A 25,649-nucleotide genomic window follows, 5' to 3' on the forward strand; every position below is an offset into this window, starting at 1 on the left:
CAGGAGGCATTTAGGGGATTATCCTCCTGCCTCTCCAGCTGCCCTATTCACCCCTGCACAGAAAGCATTTCACAGGCTGTTCCCATACAACTCTGTTCCATTATAATCCACTTCTCCCTTTTTGTTAATGGTAAACAGTAATAATGGAACACGTGTAGAAAAGGAGCTGCCAGGAGAATCTCTAAGTTGGTACCCTTGATTATTGCTGAGGGGAGGGATGATGGGTGATTAGCATTTCCTCCTTTTGTTTATTTGTATCTTATAATTCTAAAAAAATGAACATGTACTGTAATGGTAAGAAGAAAGTTTTTCTGTATCTATAAGGGGCATCTCAATGCCTTGTGTTTGTGCAGTATGCTGTTGATCCTCAAGAGGGTCCAAATGTCCCACTTACATGATTGGAATTCATTCTTGAAAGGTCTGGGTTATGGAGCAATGGGAGTGGTCAATTGCACTTCACTCTCACCTAAATCCACATATGTAATGAATTCCAAATTCAAACCTCTGAACTTCCAAATGGCATCATTTTTTCTTTTTGTACAATTGGTCCTTAGATGAAAGAATTGGTTTACGAGCAAATCCATCCAAAAAACCTGAATGTTTTCAAAGGACTGTGAATGAGGGGCACGGGGCGCAGTTCACAAATCTTGCCATCTGGGCATGTTGGCCCATTTCCCTGGTGGGGCGGTTTGTTTTGCTGGTGTTGCTGAAAAGGAAAGTTCCCCCAGAGCACTGGAGAAGGCATAAGGGAGGGGTGTGGAATGCACCAGGTCCAGGTAGGATGACCTGATAAAATGCCAAACATTACATGGGACATACTTACACTTCAGAAAACAAGAATTCATTGTTTATCTAAAACTCAAGTTCAGCTGGGCAACTTGAAATTTCATTTGCTACATTTGGTAACACTAGGCTGGGGTGATCCTCTTCCCTGCCACCCACATTCCCCTGGTTATTGCCAAACTAATGCCACAAGGACAGAACCATCTCTCTTTCCCATTGGTCCCTCCCTGACCCCACCAAGACCTCTGCCCCACTGTCATTAAGCCACCTACCGTTTTCACATCTGGGACATTATGCGTTTTCTTCGTGTGAGCAGCCCAACCCACTATCCCAATGTCCAATGGAAACACAACTTCTTTGTCAGGGCCCACCAGGTTGTCCTCAAACTTGGAGGTGGGGGTGACATCCAGCAGCCTGGAAGCCACCTCAGGTGTGCCATTCCGGGCCCGGCACAGGAACATGCTGCAGCGGTCAGCCTGGAGCAGGTGGGCCAGCCTCTGCAGGGCCCTGTGAACCCCCTGCTCCGGGGTGCCCTCCTCCTCCTGCATGGTCCACAGCAGCTCCAAGCACAGGGCCGACTCCTCCACCTGGGTCAGCTCCGGAAAGGACATGCTGGACTGGACTGGCACCTGGCTGTTCTTGAAGATTTCTCCCAGCACCTCCACCCGGAGCTTCTTATCAAAGTACTCCTTGGCAAACTGAGGGTTCTCCTCCAGGTATTTCTTCACGGCATCTTGGTCAATGTCACCCATGGTGTGGCTGGCTCTGCTGCTGTTGTTCAGAAAGGATAACTTTCAGAGCACTACCTGAGGCGGAGTGATGAGAAGGAAATACATCCTGGTGGAAATTACTGAGGAAACCGTCAATGGTCCCTCATAGGACTTTCAAAGGTCAAGCAGAAAGCAGAGCTTTCACACTGCCTGTAACTCTTGGGATGTGACAGAAGGCCCTGGCTTAGGGTGGGTTCAGGAAGCAGAGGATTAAAGAGTTCTTCAGGACACTAAATCCCTGAGCATTAGTAGCTCATAAGTCCCCAGAGAATCCTCAGAGCACCTTAGATCAGCTAGCAAATAGCAAGCTTCAGTGTCCATTCCAGAAAAATAACGAATGTTGGCTGCTGTCCACAGCAAGAAAGATGGGACATTCACTGACATATCCATGAATGACGTGACGTCGGCAACCATTGGCACTTTGAATTGTTCTTCCACGATAGTCATTGGAAGTAAAACTATTTAGACCTCAGAAATGCTTGGATTTTTTTGTTTCTATAGTAATATTAATGAAGATTTGGGGGATATGGAACAGTTTAGCATCACCACAACATAAAGGTGAATCTTAATCTTTTCTTTTCTTAAAAGTCTTTTGATAACCAAGGTTGCCTGGCCTCCTCTTTCTCTAAAACCCTCACCTCTCAATCCCCCTCACTTTAGAAAGCTTGACCTCAGAAGTGTTTTAAAGGAATATACCTCAAGCTTATTACTAGAGAGGTGAACATAGAAAAACATTTGCCAATGATCCAAGCCGAATCAAGCCACGAACTGTATAATAGCCCTTGTCAAGAGACCGTAATTACAAAAGGCAACCTACATAGTTACTAGCTGGGTTTTTCTGCTAAGTATATTAATTAGGATTTCATTTTCAATAGTAATAGCCAGACGTCATGCGATTTTGCTCCAACATACAATCTGCTAAATCTACTAGATGATAGATATCTTGTCTGTTGCTAGGATCCTTAACGTCTCAGGGGCTGCTGGCATAGAAAGAACACTTAACACTACTTGGTTTTGTTTAATGTTCACTTTACTAAGCTTTTACATCTATTAAACACATTTCCCCAAATATTTAAACACTATTATGCAACTAATAATTCACACTATTATTTCATGAACCAATTGCCTTCGATATTTAAATGTTGGTTTCAAGCTTAGTCAAGGTGTTTTAAACATGTCAATAAAGCTACAAACCTAATACGACAAATTCTCTTAAGTGGAAAATACACACAAATGTTACAGTGACTCTAAAAATTATTGTTACAGCCACATTTAAGTTTGCTTCAAAAATAGCAACCCTGTGAGTTTCATTTAGTTCTCTAAATGTAAAGCTTTACCTCTTTAGAGACAGTAATCTTATTAGTCACAAAAGAAAAAGACATCTGTTGAGGTTGCATGTTCCCTGTCATGAATTGAGAGAGTCTTGGTGGGAAACATGGTTTTCCCAGGGGAACAGAACGCAGTCATTTGTTGAGTTATGCCACTTCTTGTGGCTGAGCTTCACCTGCTGCCTCAGAGCACCTTGTCAGGTGCACACATTTTCTTGGACTGTCCTATGTCACACTCGACTCTAGTCTCAGGAGGTTTCTTGTTGGATGACTATTTACTTCATAACATCCTAGTAATATAATTAGGATAATGCAGAGATGTATTTCCCAGGAGAGAGTTGAATCAACCGAGTCACCTCTCCTATGGGTCCATCCTCCTCATCTCACGGTTTTGAGATGAGGATAACTCTTTCCTACCAAGTTATTTTGTGTGACTAATGGTACAGTTCCTACTTCTCCCAAAAGTATGTGATATGCTCACGATTTCCTGGTTTCATCCTTTCCTCTTGAAATAGAGAGGGAAAAACACATATTTGCATTCCATGTACAGACTTTTACTTAATAGAGAAAACAAAATGCCCATATACGTTCATCTTTTATAATCTTATAAAAGTGAATATTAATTTGGAAAGAAATATTCTATTATAGTCAGCATTCTTTTGTTTTTCTAACTAGTTAGAGATTCATTCATTTGTTCATTCTTCCTTTTTTTTTTTGAGACAGAGTCTCACTCTGTTGCCCAGGCATGATCTCAGCTCACTGCAACCTCCATCTCCCAGGTTCAAGTGAGTCTCTTGCCTCAGCCTCCTGAGTAGCTGGGATTACAGGTGAGTGCCACCATGCCTAGCTAATTTTTTTGCATTTTTAGTAGAGACGGGGTTTTGCCTTGTTTGCCAGGGTGGTCTTGAACTCCTTAGATGACCTGCCTGCTTTGGCCTCCCAAAGTGCTGGGATTACAGGTGTGAGCCACCACGCCTGGCCTCATTTGTTCATTCAACATTTGTCTATTGATTGTCTGTTATAAGCAAGGCATCATTCTAGCTATTGTGATAGAGACTTCAAGTTTCCCTTATATTACATGATTCTTCCCTTCTCCCAGTTATATGAGAAGATTACTCCTCCTCCCTCTGGTAGAGCCACATGACTGATTTTAGCCAATGGGTTGTGGGCAGAAATATCACTTTCAGACAGGAGCAATCAATTGCCAATGTGAGGCTCTCTAGCTCTCGGCTCTCTCTCCTGCCATATCAGTTTCAGATGAAGGTGCTCCTGAATCCCAGAGTGAGGATGTCACGTAACAGAGGCCCCTGCTGACCCGAGATGGACCTGTAGAATGATGAGAAATAAACCTGTCTTGTTTTCATCCTCAGAGACATGAGGGTTGTTGTCACTGAAGCATTACCAAGACAATTCTGACAGTTATGCTTCTACTGCAGGGGACTCTGGGGGTGGTCCCAGCCTTACAAGCACTTGTGGTGTGGGAAGGGAGATAAGACTAACGCATAAAAAGTCATGAGACATAGAACAGAATACGATTAATGCTGGAAGTGAGGTACATGCACATGGCTATGGGATTTCATGAAAGGGATCATATTGACCAGGCACGGTGTTGCACGCCTGTAATCCCAGCACTTTGGGAGGCTGAGGCAGGTGGATCACAAGGTCAAGATATTGAGACCATCCTGGCCAACATGGTGAAACCCGTCTCTACTAAAAATACAAAAATTAGCTGGGCGTGGTGGCGTGTGCCTGTAGTCCCAGTTACTGGGGAGGCTGAGGCAGGAGAATCACTTGAACCTGGGAGGAGGAGGTTGCAGTGAGCCAAGGTCATGCCACTACACTCCAGCCTGATGACAAAATGAGACTCCATCTCAAAAAAAAAAGGGGGGGATCATATCTAGTGTGGTTGGAAACAGGGTAGAAATGAGCATGTTCTAGGTGGTGGGAACAGCAGAAACAATAGCATGGGCTGTAGGGTAACATGGGGTACAGTGAGAGGTGATCCTGGGAAGTGGGGTCGGGCCCAGATTACAGGGGCCTCAAAGGCTAGACTGAGGATTTTGAATCCTGAAAAATGTTTGAAGTGGGAGGCAACATTATTAGTGTTCTTCTTTACAAACTTAATGAAAACGATAACTTCCAGGAAAAAGAATACTGGGCATTGGGATACAGATTAAGATACTTTATTGCCTTTGCTCATTATCAAACAACCTAAAAATGTATACAGGCTTTGACGCTATAATTCTGCTTGTATGAATTCATCTTAGAGAAATAATGAAGAACGTATGTGATTAATGTAGTTTCAAGTGTGTTTATCATGAGCATGAGTATAAAAGTAAAAGATTAGAAATAGCCTGGACACTCAGTAGTAGGAGGGTGAGTAAATAAATGGTATTAGACTTCGAAAATAGAAAGCACAGCTATCAGGTTGGTGCAAAAGTAATTGCTGTTTCTCCCATTACTTTTTTTTTTTAAGATGGGGTTTCACCTGAAGGCCAGGCTGGTCTTGAACTCCTGACCTCAGGTGATCCACCCATCTTGGCCTCCCAAAGTACTAGGATTACAGGCATGAGCCACCGTGCCCGGCTTTCTCCCGTTACTTTTAATGGCAAAAACCGCAATTACTTTTGCACCAATCTAATGTTAAAGTCTATTGACATGAACAAACATTTATGATATGCAACTAATTACAAACAGTGTTGCAGCATAATTCTCTTAATACACAGAGACAGAGGTACATACATCAAAATATTAACTGAAATTATTTCAAGGCAGGACATGGTGGCTCACACCTGTAATCCCAGTACTTTGGAAGGCTGAGACAGGTGGATCATCTGAGGTTAGGAGTTCAAGACCAGCCTGACCAACATGGAGAAACCTTGTCTCTACTAAAAAATACAAAATTAGCCGGGCATGATGATGCATGCCTGTAGTCCCAGCTACTCAGGAGGCTGAGGCAGGAGAATCACTTGAACCCAGGATGGGGAGGTTGCGGTGAGCCAAGATCACGCCATTGCACTCTATCCTGGGCAAGAAGAGCGAAACTCCATCAAAAAAAAAAAAAAAGAAGCAAAGAAAGAAAAAAAGTGACAAATGTGAGACACAATCCAGCAAATGTGTCACGACAATTGACAGGGCTAGGCAATTGATTAGTTAGAAAAAGCAAGCAAGGCAAGGGGTCACTGTTAACTACTTTGAGTGTTGGGGGAAGTTATGGACTGAATGTTTGTGTTCTCCTAAAACTCATCTGTCGAAATCCTAACCTCCAATCTGATGGTATCAGGCAGTATGGCCTTCAGGATGTGACTAGGTCATGAAGATGGAACCCCCACAAGTGGTTTTAGTGCCCTTATTAAGGGGAGCCCAGAGAGCTCTCTAGCCCTCTTTCTTCCATGTAAGGATACCATGAGAAGATGGCTGTCTGTGACCTGGAAGAGGAAGATGGCCATCACTGAACCTGATCATGCTGGCACCCTGATCTCAGACCTTCAGCCTCCAGAACTTTGAAAAGTGAATTTCTATTGTCTATCAGCTACTGTGTCTATGACACTTGTTAGAGCCACCTGAACTAAGACAAATGACATTTTATCAAAGATTTTTAAATGGGTAATATTAGAACCCTCCTTTTAGCACACACACCAATAGGCTTTTCTTTCTTTACTGTCCTTGACAAAGTCTTGTGATTTCCATGGCTCTTCCTCTCGGGATAGTTCTTTGCAGAGCTTCTGGCCAGTGTTAGCAAGATCTTTGTGTCTCTTATTGACTGTCTGCTACTAGGCACTGAAAAAAACAAAATCAATTTCAGAAAATGACATGTTTTGTTTTTTAAAAACTTTCTGATTTGGGGGTTCATGTGTAGGTTTGTTATATGGATCTATTGCGTGATGCTGAGGTTTGGGCTTCAGTTGAACCCATCACCCAGATAAGGAGTACAGTACTCAAGAGGTAGTTTTTCAACCCTTTCCCTTGTCCTTTTGGAGGTCTCAGTGTCTATTGTTTCCATCATTGTGTCCATGTATACTGAATGTTTAGCTCTCACTTATAAGTAAGAACGTGTAGTATTTGGTTTTCTGTTCCTGCATTAATTCACTTAGGATAATGGCCTCCAGCTGCATCCATGTTGCCGTGTAGGACATGATTTTGTTCTTTGTATGGCTGCATAGTATTCCATGGTGCGTATGTACCACGTTTTCTTTACCCAGCTCACCTCTAATGGGCACCTGGGTTGATTCCGTCTTTGTTATTGTGAAGAGTGCTGTGATAAACATGTGAGTGCAGGTGTCTTTTAGGTAGCATGGTTTATTTTTCTTTAGGTATCTATTCAGTAATGGATTGCTGTGTCAAATGGGAATTCTATTTTTAGTTCTTCGAGAAATCTCGACACTGCTTTCAAAACAGGGGCTGAACCAATTTACAATCCCACCAACGGCATATGAGTGTTCCTTTTTCTCCACAACCTTGCCAACATCTGTTATTTTTTGACTTTTTAATAATAATCATACTGTCTGGTGTGAGAGGGTGATTTTGATTCACATTTATCTAATGATTAGTGATGTTGAGCATTTTTTCATGTTTGTTGGCTGCTTGTATGTCTTCTTTTGAGAAATCTCTGTTCCTGTCCTTTGCCCACTTTTTAATGGGGTTGTTTTCTTCTTGTTGATTTGTTTAAGTTCCTTATAGATTCTGGATATTAGTCTTTTGTCAGATGCAGGGTTTGCTAATATTTTCTCCCATTTTGTGGAGTGTCTGTTTACTCTGTTGGTAGTGTCTTTTGTTGGGCAGAAACTCTTTGGTTTAATTAGGTCCCACTTGTCGATTTTTGTTTTTATTGTGTTTTCTTTTGAGGACTTACTCATAAATTCTTTGCCTAGGCTGATGTTCAGAAGAGTATTTCCTAGGCTTTCTTCTAGGATTTTTATAGTTTGATGTCTTACATTCAAGTGTTTAATCCATCTTGAGTCAGTGTTTGTAGATGGTGAGAGGTAGGGGTCAAGTTTCATTCTTCTGCATATACTTAGCCAATTTCCCCAGCACCATTTGTCAAATAGGATGGAAAATGACATATCTTAAAATTTAAAATTACCAAACAGATCACTTAGAATAAATTTTTAACATGACAAAATAATTGTTGACTTCACTGTTTAATTTTTATATCAGTGCTTCTGGTTCATTCAAAGCATAGATTTCTTGTTGAGTTTTTTCCGATAGAATATTAACTGACGGAGAAAATGAGGGAAAAAGTCAAGATCTTAGATACCAAGATATTTTAATGACAATAAATTTATTTAGATAAACTCTGAAATGATAACTAAGTCAATGTGAAAACTCCATTCCATTTACAGAGAATTTTTTCAGAAACATAAATCACCTGGTAATAATAAAAGGATAATAAGAATAGATGACAAACAAAAACTATACTCTGTGACAGGTACCCTCCTAAGATCCTTACATATATTATCTCATTTAATTTTTACAATACTCTTATGAGGTAGGCACTATTATTATTTTGCAGGTGAGAAATTGAAGCACCGAGAAATTAAGTTAACTCGCCCAAGATCACAGCCAGTAAGTGATAGTAACCTACTCTAAAACTACCAGTTTAAATATGGCTAAATTAAAAGGTGTGCCTATGAGGTGAACTAGACATCGTACTCGATGCTACAGGGAAATATACAAAGACTCTTTGAAGATTTCAAAATCTAGATAAATATCATAAAATGTTAAATACTAATACAAGAGTGAAATAAAAATCCCAGACAATCTGTTTAAAAATCTACCAAAGAATGATTTAACTTCCTTAAACTTTCTGTTCAAACAAGTTTTCAGTAGTTCTCTCTATAAATGAGCACATGTAATTTTAAATTCCATCATTGTTAAAATTTTTCACTGCAGTTAATGATTTCTACAGGAAGTTATGCTTATACAACAGCCAAAACATATGCCTACGAGGTAGAAGCACCAACACAAAAATCAACAATGTCCTGGGTTAATTCAGTGTATTTCACATCATTATACTGAACCCACTCTTTAGTTCCGCCTTAGCCAGATTCTCTGTTCCTATAATTACCCACCATGGAAAGCCATTCAGGCACATCTGGCAGCCAACTGCACGGGACACTTTATCTGCACATTTGCTCTCATGAGAGCCTTGTGCCTGCACTTAATCGATGGGTATAACCAGGTGTCTCAGAGACAATTCGGTTGGTGAAACCCGTATTATTTTTATCTAAATTGATGAGATGGACTGATGACTTTGTAACCACTGAGAACACTCAATATGGTGTTAAAAAATTAATTTATCTCTTTGTACCTGAAAATGTGGACTGACTAACCTTTTCATTTTTCAACCAATTATTTTGACATCTTTTAAATGCAGTCAGAAGATAAATGTTCTCCATTTCCTTGTTTTTCATTTTTCTTGGTCTATGTCGGGATGTGGGTATAAATGTTACTTTGTATAAAATGGAGCTGGTTGGAAGTGCTTAATTTTCACTGGTTAAAGACATAAGTGTCTTGCATTAGTTCTTCAGTCAGTTATGATAAAATCTTTTTCAATCTTTTTTAGGAGTTAGGGACTTGTTTGCTACTGTTAAGGTTAAGGTAACATTAACTTCTGTTACAGGTAATCCCTCAAATCTCAGTAGCTTCATCCAGTGGAAGTTCATCTCTCGTTCACATAAAATCAGTCACCAGTGGGGACCCTGGCAGATAAGAGAAGAAAAGAGAGGACATGAACAATTGAACAGGCAGCTTTTCTGAGCCCTGCCTGGGAATGACACAGCCTCTTCCACTGGCCAGAAGGCTCGTGGACTTATAGGGCTTCAGGAAGTGGGGACAGGGAAGACAGGGATTGGCAGATGTAGTCCCCAACTTTACAGCATGGAAGGGGACTGCAAATCTTTCAGTGAAAGGCCGAGTATCCACCTCTGCTACAAATACTAAATCCTGAGAACGTATATGGTAGAAAGCATGAACTCTGACCAGATCTTTAAAAATAAATGTTTTCAGCATCTTGGCCAGGCTGGTCTTGAATTCCTGACCTCGTGATCCACTATCTCAGCTTCCCAAAGTGCGCCTGTAATCCCAGCTACCAGGAGGCTGAGGCAGGAGAATCACTTCGACCTAGGAGGCGTAGGTTGCAGTGAGCTGAGATCGCACCACTGCCCTCCAGCCTAGGCAACAGAGCAAGACTCTGTCTCAAATAAATAAATTAATTAATTAATAAACGTTTTATGGAGCTTGCATAGAGTGACTAATTTCAGTAAAATAAATTATATCTATTGATTAAGCACCTACGAACAAGTCTTCTTGATATACCCCATGGAAAAGTGGGGAGGGGGGAACAGATACAATGAAGAAACATGGTCTGTCTCTCCACGAAGCATGGCAAGGAAATGAATGAAATTTTGTGTACATTATATACGATCTATAAGATGTAATTTAAAACATAATTTTACCTATAGAAAAAGGAGCAAGAAAAATATTTGTAAAGGAAATACTTGTCTTATGTTCTGATTAAACATTTTCACAGTAGAAAACTCTAAAAATACAGAAAGACACAAAGAAAAAACTTTCAATGGCCCTAATCCTATCACACAGAGGTTTTCACTGTGAACATTCTTCTTTTTGACATTACACATACACATATTTGAAAAGTTCATGTATAAGGATTTTTTCAACGTACTGATGTTAAGAACATGAGTTGACCTGAATTTGCTTATTTGTAATCATGAAGAAATCCTAGAAAGAACGCCAAAATAAACTGTTTTTCTCTGCTGGTATTTGGAACACTAAGGTCCAGGATTTATCATTAAAAGAGGAGGGGCAGAGGAATGGTTACACCAACTTTTTTTTTTTCTTTTTTCACCTCAAACTTTTACTCTGAAACAACCTTTAAACACCCAACAAATAAATGAAAACATGTTGCTGCATTAAAACCATCATGAAAATGCACTGAAATCCCCTACGTGTATTCAACATATAGTGTGCACAAGAATGTGTTCTAGGAGAAGTGACTGCAAGGCCAGGGGGTATTAGGAGAACGTTTTGGGCAGGGATAACTGTCCAAAGGCAATTAGGCTAAGCTAGGAGCTCTCCATCACTAAAGGACTTGGAGCAAAAACTGGAAGACCTCTCCTCTGGAATGCTGAAGAGGGGATTTAAGCATTGGGTAGGAGATAGAGAGGGGCCCTAACACCCTTTCCCATGCAGGGTGCATAGATCCATGCCCCATACGGTCCTGCAGGAATGGGTCTGAAGCAGACCTTATTTGCCTATTTGGGATTACACAGGCTTCCATAAAACTGGCCCAATCAGATCTCCTAGTTAGCTTGTTGTCCAGAAACAGGCTTTCCTAGCTCTGGGGTGGTTAGGAGTTCAATGCATCGTTGTTGGCACTCAGACACTGCTGGGACCCAAATGGGTGCAGGAGTAAAGGGGAAGATGGAAAGTAGATGGAGAACGAGGTGGGAAGGAAGCCACTGATGTCTTCTTCTCAGGATGCTCAGAAGCAGCCCCAATGCTCTATCCTTATTTCCTTTGGCTGCCACCTTTCCTCTTCCCCGATCTCCTCTTATTTCAGGTCTCACTGCAGCAAAATGGCCAAATTGATCTCGAATCTTTCCAATTTAGGCCATGGAAACACAATTGATATTGTATGGAAGGACTCTTAAGAGCTACTTCTTTGCCACATTGTGAATTCTCATTCCATCATTCTCATCCTTTGACTGATTGCTTTGAGCAAATGAATGGAACTCTTAACTTTGAACAGAAAGAGAAAAACAGGGTCAGTAAATTGTGCCATCACACAGGCAAAATACGTAAACTGGCCGCAGTGTTTAGATTCAATTGGCCATTGACATTGTATAGAATGCTGCTTACTCTTCTCTCCTTTGTCCACTCCTAGCCAACAAAACAGCCAACTTTAGCTGTTCTGAAAACAAACGAAAATTCCAATATGGCTTTGAAATCAAATTGCATCATAAATCGTCTCTCCTTTGTCCACTCCTAGCCAACAAAACAGCCAACCTTAGCTGTTCTGAAAACAAACGAAAATTCCAATATGGCTTTGAAATCAAATTGCATCATAAACAATCGGTAGGTGTTTTTCAAAGTGATTTCAGGGAAGTACCACGGAGTAAGGTGGGCGACCACCGAGGCTGCTAAAATATTTCCTGTTCTGACCAGGGTTGCATTTCTGGAGAGTATTTAACAGCGAGGGTTTTAATGCTTCTAAAGATGTTGAAACTAAAGAACAAATATTGACCAGAGGGCACCACAACTCTCCTGAAAGAGAGTAAAATGCATCCTTTATAAAATGAAAAACTACTTGGAGGAATTATTCCAAATTCCTGCACAAGAGGACCTCAGAGGGCGGACGGAGAGGCCAATTTGGCACGGCCAGGGCCTGGGCACTCACGCACCAGGCAGCCTCGCGGGTCCCCTCTCGCCCTGTGAGGCCACAGTCTTCCCGCCAGGTTGACTCGAGCCTGCTGCCAGAGCCACTGGCCCCTGAGGCCACCCCAGACCGCAGCTGGCGGCCGCTGGCACTAGTGCAGGGTAACTGAGCCAGGGCCGCTGGCTCATTTGGCCAGGCCGAGGCCACCCCGCGGGGCCACCCCACCGCGCCCGGGGCTGCCCCGGAGATGAGGCCGGCCCACGGGGACCCTGCCCGCTCCCGGGCGCCGGTGAGTCAGGGCGCGTTATGCAAGTGTCCCCGGCGCCTCCCCCTCGGTCTTTCACCCCGCGTGGTTACGAAAGCGCGACCCCCCTCCCCCCGGCGCTATAAAGCAGCTGGGCGGCCGCAGCGCGCTCGCCTCCCTAGCTCCACGCGCGCCCGGACGCGGCGGCCAGGCTTGCGCACGGCTCTCCTCCTAGTGGTTAGTGGCGGCCGGGGCCTCCCGGGCGGCGGCGGGATGGGTCAGGCGGGGTGGGGTAGGATGCACTGCCCGGGGGTCGGCTGCTGGGCGCTGACGGAGGCGCGTCTCCCGCAGGGCGGACTCCTGGGCAAGATGAAGTGGGTGTGGGCGCTCTTGCTGCTGGCGGTGCTGGGCAGCAGCCGGGCAGAGCGCGACTGCCGGGTGAGCAGCTTCCGAGTCAAGGAGAACTTCGACAAGGCTCGCGTAGGTATCTGCCCGGATCGGCCCGGGGGGGCCCGGACGGCCCAGGTCCCCACCCCCATCCCCGCCCTCCCCGCGGCCCGCCATGAGCCCCCAGACACCAAACCCCTGCTGTCATCCTTCTCGCAGTTCTCCGGGACCTGGTACGCCATGGCCAAGAAGGACCCCGAGGGCCTCTTTCTGCAGGACAACATCGTCGCCGAGTTCTCCGTGGACGAGACCGGCCAGATGAGCGCCACGGCCAAGGGCCGAGTCCGTCTTTTGAAGTCAGTGGCCGCCAGGGTAGCTGCGCTCTTTGCGCTCCAGAGTCTCCCGAGGGCCCTGCCTGCTGATCGCCACGTGGGGACTGTGAAGGGAAGGGAGCACCGGGTGGGTGGAGGGAGGGAGGAAGCCCTTTGCCCGTGGAGGGAGGGAGGAAGCCCTTTGCCCGTGGAGGGAGGGAGGAAGCCCTTTGCCCGGCTTGGCTGAGGATCCCCTTGGCTTTTGCAGTAACTGGGACGTGTGCGCAGACATGGTGGGCACCTTCACAGACACCGAGGACCCTGCCAAGTTCAAGATGAAGTACTGGGGCGTAGCCTCCTTTCTCCAGAAAGGAAGTGAGTAGTCAGCTCTGTGGGACTGTCTTGGGAATGGGGGCCCTACAGAGCCAAATCGCTTGACTTCCTCTCCAGTGGTACCTACCCTTAGGAAGAATGGTCTGTGGAAAGGTCTGGAAGTGGCAGGAACCCGCAGCACCGCCTGAGGTTAGGGGAACAAGATTGGGAGTAGCTACCTGCCCCCTTCCCAACCCTCAGCTCAAGAAACCTGGCCTAAGTTCAGAAGGACCTTTTGGTTTGTCAGGTGTCATGTTCTCCAGCAGCCACTGTGCCAAGGTGTGTGCCTTCTCCATGCTTTCTCTTCCTGCCTTCCCCATCACCACACCACCTCTGTCTCCTCCGTCTCTCTGGGCTGCATACCTGAGACAGCCTGACTACCTGGGCTCCCGCAAGGCTGAGAGAGCCCCATCCAAGCATACAGGGGGCACTGTGCATAGAGGGATGGATGCCTCCCAGGTGCCTGTCCTGCTGATGCTGAGATTCTGAGCCAGGCACAGTGTTCTGTGGCAGTGGCCTCCTCCCTTTCCCATAAGCTGTGACGTTCAGATGTGGAGGGCGGTGATGTTGAGGGCTTGTAGAAGAAGATCCTACATTTGGCCTAATTGTGAGAAAACAGTGTCTACATGCTCTTTTGACCATTTTTTCCCCCCATTTATCCTAAGTTTCAAATCTGGAATCTACTTGGTGGCTAGAGAATAATGCAGGCCAGGGGAGACCGATCATGGAATCTTAGAGAGGGAGAGTTAACCTTTTGGAGGGGGTTCAAAATACAGATGAATAAACTGAGGCCAAGAGAACTTTGCCCAAGGACATGCAACGAGTTTGTTAGAGTCAATGTCTTGTCAGAAGCCAGGCTTCCAAATCTCAGGCCAGGATTGGGTGGCCCTGAACTACAAGGGCTAATCAGACCAGCTTTGCGAAGTATTGTTTAAGCTCTTCTGTGAGATAGGACCAAGGGTTGTTGAAGGAGGCTCTCTTTGCTCAGTGATCCGAAGTGTCCTTTATTGTAACCCATTGCTCTCCAACCATGGCACACACTCTTGGACTTCCTCTAAAGTTGTGTATTGGATGAAATTTAATTTTTAATTTTTTTTTTTTTGAGACGGAGTCTCGCTCTGTCGCCAGGCTGGAGTGAAGTGGTGCCATCATGGCTCACTGCGGCCTCAACCTCCTGGGCTCAAGCAATCCTCCCACCTCAGCTGGAGCTACAGGCCTGGGCTACCATGCTCAGCTAATTTTTGTATTTTTTGTAGAGTCAAGGTCTCCCAGGTTGCCCAAACTGGTCTTGATCTCCTGGGCTCAAGCCAACCTCCCATCTCGGCCTCCCAAATTGCTGGGATTACAAGTGTGAGCCACCATACCTGGTAGAGAAAAAGCTTAGAAGCTTTATTTTCATTTTATTATCCTTGGAATTAATAAAGTTATTTCAAATAGTGTAGCAGAACTTCCCAAAGTGAGCTACTTAGAGTAAAATATACTTTTCTGATAATGGATTACAAAAATCAATACAAGGTACAAGATTACTAATTTTTAGAAAGAAAAAAGACATATGCTCTACAGCACTTTGAGATGTGCTCCTTAATGGACTAGGATGCTGTTGGCAGTGCCTTTAGGGATACGTCAGAGAGGACCCAATAAGAAGGGAGCATTTTGTTTCTTGCCTCCTCCCCGTATCAAACCAGATTAGTTTGCTTTTGCCTCTTGTATGTTGGTATTTTAACTAGGATTTCATTGGGAGGGGGAAAAAGTATTGTACTCTTGAAAGTGATCGCTACAGATATTAAGTGAGATGACTAGAATATGGAAGGCTTAAGGATAAATTCCTTCTTAGGTTACGTTTCAGAAAAGAAGCTGTGCAGTGTTGTAGTCAAGCCTGCCCGATTAAAACTAGACCTCCCGAGTTCACATCCCAGCTCCGCCACTACATGTGGAATTTTGGATATCTTTCCTAACTTTTCTGTGCCTGTTTCCTCATCTGCAAAGTGAAATGATCCTAGAACCTACCTCATGGAGTTGTGTTACAAGATGCAATGAGTTAACAGGCAGAAAGCACTCAGACATGAGTTCTTTGTAAGTGTTTGATATGATGGCTGCTTAGTTACCTCCCTGGTTGTGAAATCATAGCTTTAGATTCTAGGTCTGGAATGGGAGGACCCATGGAGACCATTGGGTTCAAATCTCTCATTTTAGAAGTGAAGAAACTGGGTCCCATAGAGAAGTGACAGGCCGAGGGTCACAGGGTGAATTTTTGGCACTTAGTGACATCTCTTAACCCAGGGCTTATAAAAAGGCACACAGGATCCCTTGCTTTCTGAGTATCTTGCAAACTGCATGGCTTGATGCATCTCCCTTGCTCTGTTTAACATACTTGTTTTGGGGTCCTCTCTACAAACTCTGTGTGCCAGTTTCTTCCCTGACCTTGCTCTTGTTTAAACACTGACTTGGACAGAAGGATGTGAAGGTCACTCTGAGAGTGGCCTGCATCCTCAGTCTCTTCCCTGCTCCACACACTGCATCTCACCAAACGGATGTGTTTAAGATGAGGTGCACTTATGAAGAGAAAATAACTCAGGGCCAAATGATCATGAAATTTGTTGTCAAATTATTTTAAAATTAAATGTGATCAATCTCTACAGTTGAACATGAAATGCCAGTGTTAGCAAACTGATGTGGCCTGCTGCTCCAGCCTTGGGCATGCATAGTACTGGTCTTCCCTTCTGGCTCCACCAGCAGCAAGCAGGATATCTCAGGGTCTCAGGGGCTGAGGATACTACCATCAGCAGGTCTTGGCTGAATACAGGCTAGCCTTCCTGAGATTTGACTTCCTTCGCTATGAAATGGAGAGAAGGAATAGTTCCTATATCATAGAATCATTGGAAGGACTAATTAAGGTAATGTGTGAAAATGCTTAGTCTGGTGCATAGTAAGTGCTCAATAAATATTAGCTATGATCATTCATTATTTTGTGCTCTCACAGAAAGACACGGACAAAGACTCTCCTTTTGTCCTGTCAGATAAAGCCTGTCACACGGCTGGCAAAGGGGCTCTTGTCAGGCTGAATAACAATGCAGGCCTGAAGGTTTACATTAGTGTTTCTCAAAGGCAGGGTTCCTGGACCATCTATATCTAAACAAAGTAGTGTGCTTGTTTAAAAATGCACATTTCTGGACTCAAACCCAGAATTATTGAGTCAGACACTCTGAGGGCAGGGCCCTGGAGTCTACTCTTTCTGCACAATGAAGTTTGAGAACCACTAGTCTAGATGATTCAATCCGAAGAGTTATCTTGGCTTACTTGGGTATCAAGGCCTCAGACTCCACTCACTTTGCTGGGGCCTGGCGTTGGGGTATTTTGACGATTCATCAGAAGTAGCATTAAATCTGTTTCCTGGCTGGCTCTGCTGGACCGTTAGGCCTGAGTACCATGGGGAGCTTCTTACCTGGTGTTGCTGCTTTAGATGATTGGAGCATACAGGTCTAGCAAGCTGAAAAGACCCGTTCCAGGCACACAGCAGTGAGCAACAGACCAATGGAACCAGGTGGCCCGAGACAGCACCCTCTACCAAGCATTTTCTTTGGTTTTGCACTGGCCTTCCAGTCTCTGTAGGTAGAGTGCAGATGCAGCTACAGCGTGACCCTACTTCCTAGGATGGTAGAGAGTTGGCCGGGGCTCCCAGCCACACAGCCACTGCTTCCAGTGCTCCCTGTCCCTAGCTCCACTGCATGTGGTTAGCTGCAGGCTGGAAACGGCTGTGGTGTCTGGTTCTCCAGAAGAAACCTGCCCAGCTGCCGGGTGTGAGGAGGCTGGAGAACCAGCCTCATTCTCACAGTGCTCTGGCAGTTCACCTCTTGCAAATACTCTTAAAAGGGAGACCCTGGTCAAAATTGCTCTGATTTAAATTCTTCATCTTTGAATTATTCAGCCAAAAGGGCCTGGAGATTAACCAGACCAACTTAGGACGTCTTTTAAAGTCAAGAACAGTAGCCAATTTTACTAAATCCAAGCAAAGTTACTTAATTCCTCTGTCAAAATTTACATGCTGGCTACCATTTTGGAAAAAAAAAAAAGTCAAGCTGCAGATCTGCCAAGCTAATAGCTGCCTGGATGATGAATCGAGGTAACATTTCAAAGGCAAGTGTTTTTGTGTCTGAGGGTGACTGTGACAGACACGGTGATCCTCATAACCAGGGAAGGGATGACTTCATCCAGGGATGAGGAAGACCACCCAGAGACTTTGGAGCCTGTGGGGGGAGTCAGTGGTTAGTGTGAGGCCCAGCAGGCAGCCCCATGGCTTCTGTTCCTGGTCTTTCTGCTGAATAACTGTATGGTCCCTGCTGAGCAGTCATGGTTCTGGGACATCTCCTCAGCCCTGCCTCTGACATTGTCACCCTGGAACAGCCTCAAGGCACAGTACTGGCTTATTCTCCTCCTGGCAGGCCTAGGCTGAGTTGAAGAGAGGGGCTCCATACCCACTCCTGGGACAGCCCCCCTGCAGAGCCTGGGTTTGGGCTGAACCCCATCCTAGGCTGGCACTCCAGGGGTTCTCAGAGAGGTACACCCAGAGGCGACTTAGGGTGAGCATTCCATATGGCCTTACACCCTCTAACGCTGGGGGATCCGGTTCCCTCTGTGCTCCTCCAAACGGAACGCTACAGAGGGAGCATCACCCCTTGCTACAACCCTGAACATGAGATGGAGACACAAAGCCTTTGGTTTCTTGCCCCTTTCCCACCAGTTTACTTATCATCTGGAGACAGCGTGGTGTCGAGGTGAAGCATGTGGGTTCTGGAATCACACTCCCTTGCTTGAATCCCAGTTCTGCCCTGCTCTTTGTGACCCTAGGTGAATTATTAAGTCTCTCTGTGCCTCAGTTTCCTCACTGTAAAGTAGGGGATGATAGTGTGCACTTTTGGGTCAATGTGAGAGGTAACTGAGAAGACAAATAAGAAGTGTCCGTACGGTGACTGGCATGTAATTAAGTGCTCAGAAAGTCCCAGTCATGGTGTTATGTCAACATGAAGGCGAAATTAAGTAGAGATGTGGCACTTTCATCTGAATATAGGGTAACACTGTTCTTTCGCTGTGGCAAGTCACTCACATTCTTTTTTTCTTTCTTTTTTTTTTAAGACAGAGTCTCACTCTCACTCAGGCTGGAGTGCAATGGGGCAAACCTAGCCCTCTATAGCCTTGACCTCCTGGACTCCAAGCAATCCTACCCCCTCAACCCCCCAAGTAACAGAGACCACAGATGCACGCCACCCCACCTGGCTAATTTTTTCATTTTTTATAGAGACCAGGTCTCACTATGTTGCCCAGGCTGGTCTCAAACTCCTGGCCTCAAGTTACCCTCCTGCCTCAGCCTCCCAAAGTGCTGGGATTACAAGCATGAACCACAGCATCCGGCCACACATACGCTCTAATTAACATTCTTTCCTCTCCTGCCTTCATTGATATTTTTATTTCCTTCATTTACTCTTGCTCTTCATGGCTTACATTTCAGCCTTGAGGAATGCATGTATTCTAAATTCAGTGGCTCAGCTCTGCCTCTGTGAGTTGTGAAGAGGACAAGGTCTAAGAAGAAATGGCTGATGCCACGTGGTGAGCATCTTGAGTCCTCAAGGCAAAACCCACTCTTTGACAGCACAAAGAAGTGAGTAGCATTAGTAAGCAGAATTAGGATGGAGCCAGAGAAGCCATGACATGGGAGTGGCATCCTCCAGCAGACTGAGAGGGCAGGGGGCAGCGCAGTTAGTGGGTTGATTAGGAGCCAGCTGATAGAGATCGAGAAAGATGTAAGCCAATATTGGGAGTAACATAAGTTGGTGGCCATCAAACACGAGCCACGAAAGACACAGATATTATTGGAGAGTAGATGGCGAGGCAACAGTAGAAAGGTTTATTCTGTGGTTTTGATGAGCCCGCATTCTTGGTGGTTCTTTGGAAAAACACTGTCACATTTACAGTGACGTAGTCACAGGGAGAGATGATTACTGAAGTGAATGAGGCTTCCCTGACTCCCAGATTTTCTTCAATAAAGGAGAACAAGATCCTTTCCGTTTTGCCGAATTGTGTAAAAGCTGTCAGAATTCTCTGAAGTGTCCGGCTTCCTAAGGAAATAAAACCAGCTTCTGGAAGTCACTGTGTTCTCAGGCCTCGTCATGAGTTTCTCTGACATCTGAGCCCCTGAGGGAGAGGCATTGATGGGCACGGTGGCTTTCTGGCTTGCAGATGATGACCACTGGATCGTCGACACGGACTACGACACGTACGCCGTGCAGTACTCCTGCCGCCTCCTGAACCTCGACGGCACCTGTGCTGACAGCTACTCCTTCGTGTTTTCCCGTGACCCTAATGGCCTGCCCCCAGAAGCACAGAGGATCATAAGGCAGCGGCAGGAGGAGCTGTGCCTGGCCAGGCAGTACAGGCTGATCGTCCACAACGGTGAGTGGGGAGCAGGGTGCCTCCTGGCTCTCCCGGCAGGGTAGTCGGTTTGGAGTTTCAGCCCATGTGCTAGTGAAATTCATTTCATCTGTATCCCGGAGAAAACAGGGGGTCTTGGGAGCCCCTTTCTGAGGCCAAATCCTGATCCTTCTTGGCCAGATTTTTCACTGGCCTCCTCACAGGGCTCGTGCAGGCGTGGGCAAGGCCTTTGTCCAGTTCCCCGGCACTAACGCTGCGGTGGGCACTCCTTTCCTTTTCTTCTGCTTCCTCAGGTCATTTCTGTGATCACCCCTGGCAACGCTACCCCCAAAAAACATTTTGACTGAATTAAGATTGTTTGGGATTGAGTTGCCCAGTAAAGAAGTGGGCAGCTCATGTGGCCGTGGATGTAAAAACTCCACGGCATCAACGTAGTAAGCTCCAAAAAGAATGATTTCAACACACATTCTTTTTTCTATATGAAACCAAATAGCCATTGCATTGACTAGCTGGGTTTTCTCGCTTGGGTTTTCCGAGATTCTCTGGAACAACCATAGGATCTTTTAGGAGATATTATCCTTGTCTGATCTTGATTTGAAAACCAGAAACATTGTGGAGGAAGAGCCCCATTTTGTTTGAATGGACACTCACTCACTTCTATGGGATACTGGGTTTCAAAATCCAAATAGAGTAATGCTAAAATGTAGAAAAAAATTAACAAAATGGGCCAGGCGTGGTGGCTCACACCTGTAATCCCAGCACTTTGTGAGGTCGAGGCAGGCAGATCACTTGAGGTCAGGAGTTTGAGACCAGCCTGGCCAACATGGCAAAACCCCATCTCTACTAAAAATACAAAAATTAACTGGGCATGGTGGTGGGCACCTATAATCCCAACTACTCAGGGGGCTGAGGCAGGAGAATGACTTGAACCCAGGAGGCGGAGGCTGCAGTGAGTTGAGATCGTGCCGCTGCATTCCAGCCTGGGCGACAGAGCAAGATTCCGCCTAAAAAAAAAAAATTGAACAAAATGGAGCATTCTGTTGGTCACAAACTGACCCACTACACCAAACAGATGAGAACTCAGACCAAAATCAAATTGATTTTGAAGCTTCCCCCTGGGGGTGGATTAAATGTAGGGCCAGCAAGGATTCTACCACAGCAGGATACCTTAGGAAGTAGATTACATGCATTGCACAGATGAGAAAACAGGCTGACAGCGATGAAGAAAGTTGCCCTAAATCTTTCATATGTGGCTGAGTTGGATGCAAATCTAGAGTTCTATGACTCTGAAGTCCCTTGTGCCACACCATCTGGTGACACATGACATAAGACATGGAAACACTTTTTAAACCCATCACCAGTGTGTCCCAGGTCAGGCTGCCTTGGACCCCACTTCCTGAAATCAGAGGATGGGCCTCTGACACTTTGAAATGCACTAAAGCTGACTTAAAAGAAATATCAAAGGAAGTCCTGTTCATCCAGCAGGTCTTACTCTCTCCACCCCCATTACGTCCAGAGAAATTCAGTGGGTTTCAGAAACGGCCTTGAAGGTGTTTATGAATTACAACCACCTCTAACCTTAAGGGTTGCGATCTGCTGATGCATTTGAATTAAGAAGCATTTGAGACCTCACGCAGTGGCTTGCGCCTGTAATCCCAGCACTTTGGGAGGCTGAGGCAAGTGGATCATGAGGTCAGGAGTTCGAGACCAGCCTAGCCAACATGGTGAAACCCATCTCTACTAAAAATACAAAAATGTGCTGAGTATGGTGGTGGGCACCTGTAATCCCAGCTACTCGAGAGGCTGAAGCAGGAGAATCACTTGAACCCAGGAGGCAGAGGTTGCAGTGAGCTGAGATCACACCATTGCACTCTGACCTAGGCAACAGAGCAAGTCTCCATCTCAAAAAAAAAAAAAAAAAAAAAAAGAAGCATTTGAATGAAGCCAGCTCCAAGGCCATCGTGACGTTCATTGCCTACATAAAAACTGGGTCCACTTTCTGTCGTTAATGGCTTTGTTTTGTATATTCCAGGTTACTGTGATGGCAAATCAGAAAGAAACCTTTTGTAGCACCTTCAAGAATCTAATTTCATCTGAACTTCTGATTAGCTCTCAGTCTTCAACTCTATTTATCTTAGGAGTGTAATTTGCCCTTCTCTCCCTGTTTCCCCTCAGTTCCCATAAAACCTTCATTACACATAAAGATACATGTGGGGGTCTGTGAATCTACTTGAGGCAAATGTCTATCTTTCCTGAAAGTTTCTGAGGCTTAGGATTCCAGACTCTGATTCATTAAAATACAGTTACCTGTGTCCTATGGTTGGAGTTTTCATTTGTGTTTATGTTTCTGCTGCAGATGGATGGGTGGGGTGCATTTCTTTATACCAGGAGCACATGGCTCTTTCTGACCTTTGACCTCTTCTAGTGCATAATCTCCATTATTAAATACCGGCTTCTCCCAACTTCCTGAAAAGGGGGTTCCCTCTTTAACCCAGGAAAGCCTTACCTACTAGCCTGGCCAAAGCACTGGTGCCAACAGCGGAAGTGAATAGAGAGGCCAGGCCAGCGAACCCAAGGCCTCAGTCAGCCCTAGGCCTATGAGGTGGGTGGGCTGGCAGCTCACCCACGCTGGGTTTCAGAGGCTGACCCGCAGGGGACAAGGTGAGCTCTGGGAAAATCCCGTTCTATAGGAAAGATCAGAGCACTCCCTACCTGGGGTGCAGGGAGGGTCTTGGTGGGGGTTAAGTAGAGGGCCTGGGACAGATCACCAGTGTCCTGCACCACTAGCAGCACGTGGGAACCCTAGTGTATGACCGCATGCAAGGCCACTTTCCTCAGTTTTCCAGGGGTTCCCAGGGGCCTCCATTTTTCACCTTGAAAAAAGCAGCAAGGCTTTGGTACCAGGGGGTCTTGGTTTAAGCACAAATCTGGTTCAAATATATACATATTAGCTGTGGATTTGGGGCTGGTTACAAGGCTTCTCTGAGCCGCCCTCTTTTCTTGGGAGTTATGGGAAAATAGTCCTTGCCTGATGGGCTGCAGTGAGGATTCAATTAGGCAATGTCTGTTAGCTCTCTGGGGAAGCCCTGAAGCTGGTGATACCAGGCTGATGTCTATGAAATGCACTGGGAGTGAGGAAAGGGTCACAGATCTCCGCCTGGGTGTTGGGATATCCAGAGACCATGGAAGGCTCCTGGGTGCCCCATGCTAGTGTTCTCCACCAAAGACAGAGGAGACAAGTGATGTGCATGGGAGAGCTTTGCCTTCCACTCTCACGGAACCACAGGCTGTCAGAGCCTTGCTCCACAGCTTCAGTTTGACAGCCTCAGAGAACCATAATGATATAGGAGTCAAAAAGAAAATACTTATTAGGCAGATCATGAGGGTACAGAAGTCTTTGGTAAGGTTTTCCTTTTAATGAAAAGCAGCTCCCAAATCATTTTCTTTTCTAACAAAGAGCAGCCTGTAAAATCGAGCTGCAGACATAGACAAGGAAGTTGGAAGCTTGCATGGGTGAAGGCCAGCAATTTTACCCATAGGAATGTACTACCTGGGACTAGGCATGTTCAAAATGGCGGCTGGAAATTCTATTTGCATAATAAGATTTGGGTGGGGTCACCAGCCTTCCTAGCGCCCTATGTAAACATCACACCTGGTCAAACCAATCTGTGAGCCCTATGTAAATCAGACTCCACCTCCTCAAGCCTGCCTATAAAATGTGCTGTGGTCTGCTGCTTTTCCCTTTTCATATGCCTCTGCTTCATGAGAAAGAGCTGCTCTCCTCTCTCCTTTCTTCTGTCCATTAAATTTTCTGCTCCTTAAACCCACCCACGTATGTCCATGTCCTTAATCCTTTTGGTGCAAGATGACGAACCCTGGGTATTCATCCTAGATGGAGATGCCGCTTCAATAAGACAGCCACACTCACATCCAGAAACAGGTTTAATTGATCAAATCCATTAAATAAAGTGAGCAAACATCTCTGTTCATTTGTCCTTGGGCTTGTGATTGCCGTGAATCTGACTTCAGAAGCAAGCTGCTCCAGAAACTGCACAAGCTGTCACAACTGCTGGTGCCAGTTTCCTCAGCAACAAAGATCGGTTGAACACCTACTATACACAGGCCCTGTGCTGCTGTGCATTCCAGCCATTGGCCCAGTCTCCAGGTGGTGGAGTGTCCCTGGGTTCAATCTTTGGCTCTGGTTTCTCTCTATCTCTCCAAGGGGTATTTTGTAAAACCATAGGCCTATAAACACCATTTATATCTCCAAATAATGTATGTCTCCAGGCTTAAGCTCCACATCTCTCTGCATCCAACTGCCTATTCAGTTTGGACGGCTCACTGGGACCGCAAACTTAGGAGCTCCACATGAAACTCTTGGCTTCCCCACCCCAATCTATTCCCAGGCTCCCCCATTTTTGTTGGCTGCTTCACCATCCAACCAATGGCAGGCTAAACTATCAAGGTATTACCCTTGAACCCTTTCTTTCCCTCACATTCTATCAATTCCATCCTTTCCATCAATAAATCATTTTTGTTTTACCTTTCCAAAGCATGTTTACAAGTCATTTCTCACAGTCCCTCCCTGACGCCACTCACCTCCAACATCCCATCCCCTTGTTCCACTTCAGCAGCTGCCTGACTGGTCCCCATTTTCACTCATGCTCCTCAGTCTATTCCCTGCACGGCAGCCAGGGTAATATTGGCACACATTCATTAGGTCATGTCAGTCTCCAGTTGCAAACCCCCAGGGGCTTGGAGCACAGAATAAACTCCTAGGCCCTATGTGATCTAGCCCTGTACTTTTTCTGGCCTCAACTTGCAGGCCCCAGCTGGGTATTAAAGGCAGCGCCAGGTGCAGAGGAGGCGCCATCAAGAGTCTTACACCATCCTCGCTTCAAGCATATCAGCCTCCTTGCACTAACATCTCTTCTTCTGCAAAGCCTGTTCCCCCGATTCACACTGTTGCCCTTTCTTGTCACTTACCTTTTGATCCAAATGTCACTCCTCAGAAAAGTCTTCTTAGGCCCCTCTCCACCTGATCTAAATTCCCATCACTACCACAGCCCCCCTCCCATTTTCTTCATGGTGCTTAGTCACTCTGTGATGCTATACTGTGTATTGCTTTGTAGCCAGGCATGGCGGCTCATGCCTGTAATCCCAGCTACTCAGGAGGCTGAGGCAGGCAGACTGCTTGAGCCAAGGCATTTGAGGCTGCAGTGAGTCGTGATCATGCCATTGCACTCCAGCCTGGGCATTGGGGCAAGACTCTTATCTCAAATACATCTATACATCTGTATATAATTTATTGACTTTTATTTCGTTTTATTTACCTGACTTGAAGGTAAGCTCCGAGAGAGGCCCATGGCTGTCTGGTTCACCACTGTATTCCCAGCACAAAGAACACTGTCTGCCACCACCGGCACTTAAGAGGCATCTCTGCTGGATGGATCAGGAGTGAACCACTCCTGAACTCACTCTCACACATTTCAGAGTCATTCTACTTTCTCTCTGATTTCATGATGCTGATTCTCTTAAAAGGGTCCATGGCATTTTTTATAAATGAAAAAAAAGTAAGTCACCTTTAATTGTTCCTTGAAAATTCTTCAATTGCTCTTGATATTAATGAATGAT

The 25,649-nt window shown here is 45.4% G+C and overlaps 2 protein-coding genes across 4 annotated transcripts in view; one reads left to right on the forward strand and one right to left on the reverse strand.

Annotated features, from left to right (window-relative positions):
* The window catches only part of PDE6C (phosphodiesterase 6C), a 64,861-nt gene extending 63,137 nt beyond the window's left edge, over positions 1–1,724 (reverse strand). Inside the window, exon 1 of one of the 2 annotated variants that reach the window (XM_012454793.2) lies at positions 1,056–1,724. In XM_012454793.2, coding sequence (XP_012310216.2) covers positions 1,056–1,535 — 480 coding nt within the window. In that variant the 5' untranslated portion in view covers positions 1,536–1,724. The remainder of the gene's footprint in view (positions 1–1,055) is intronic. The other variant, XM_012454794.3, reaches the window with a different exon arrangement.
* Positions 1–22,327, forward strand: part of RBP4 (retinol binding protein 4) — an 85,979-nt gene extending 63,652 nt beyond the window's left edge. The window contains exons 1-6 of one of the 2 annotated variants that reach the window (XM_012454805.3): positions 12,695–12,759; positions 12,874–13,002; positions 13,129–13,265; positions 13,489–13,595; positions 19,824–20,036; positions 22,048–22,327. In XM_012454805.3, the coding sequence (XP_012310228.1) occupies positions 12,892–13,002; positions 13,129–13,265; positions 13,489–13,595; positions 19,824–20,036; positions 22,048–22,085 (606 nt within the window). In that variant the 5' untranslated portion in view covers positions 12,695–12,759; positions 12,874–12,891 and the 3' untranslated portion in view covers positions 22,086–22,327. Of the gene's footprint in view, positions 1–12,694; positions 12,760–12,873; positions 13,003–13,128; positions 13,266–13,488; positions 13,596–19,823; positions 20,037–22,047 lie in introns of those variants that run through there. The other variant, XM_064374109.1, reaches the window with a different exon arrangement.
* The last annotated feature ends 3,322 nt before the right edge of the window (positions 22,328–25,649 follow it).

The sequence above is a fragment of the Aotus nancymaae genome, unplaced genomic scaffold (genome assembly GCF_030222135.1).
Source record: "Aotus nancymaae isolate 86718 unplaced genomic scaffold, 86718_ANA_hifiasm-v0.15.2.pri h1tg000010l, whole genome shotgun sequence".
Taxonomy (NCBI): domain Eukaryota; kingdom Metazoa; phylum Chordata; class Mammalia; order Primates; family Aotidae; genus Aotus; species Aotus nancymaae.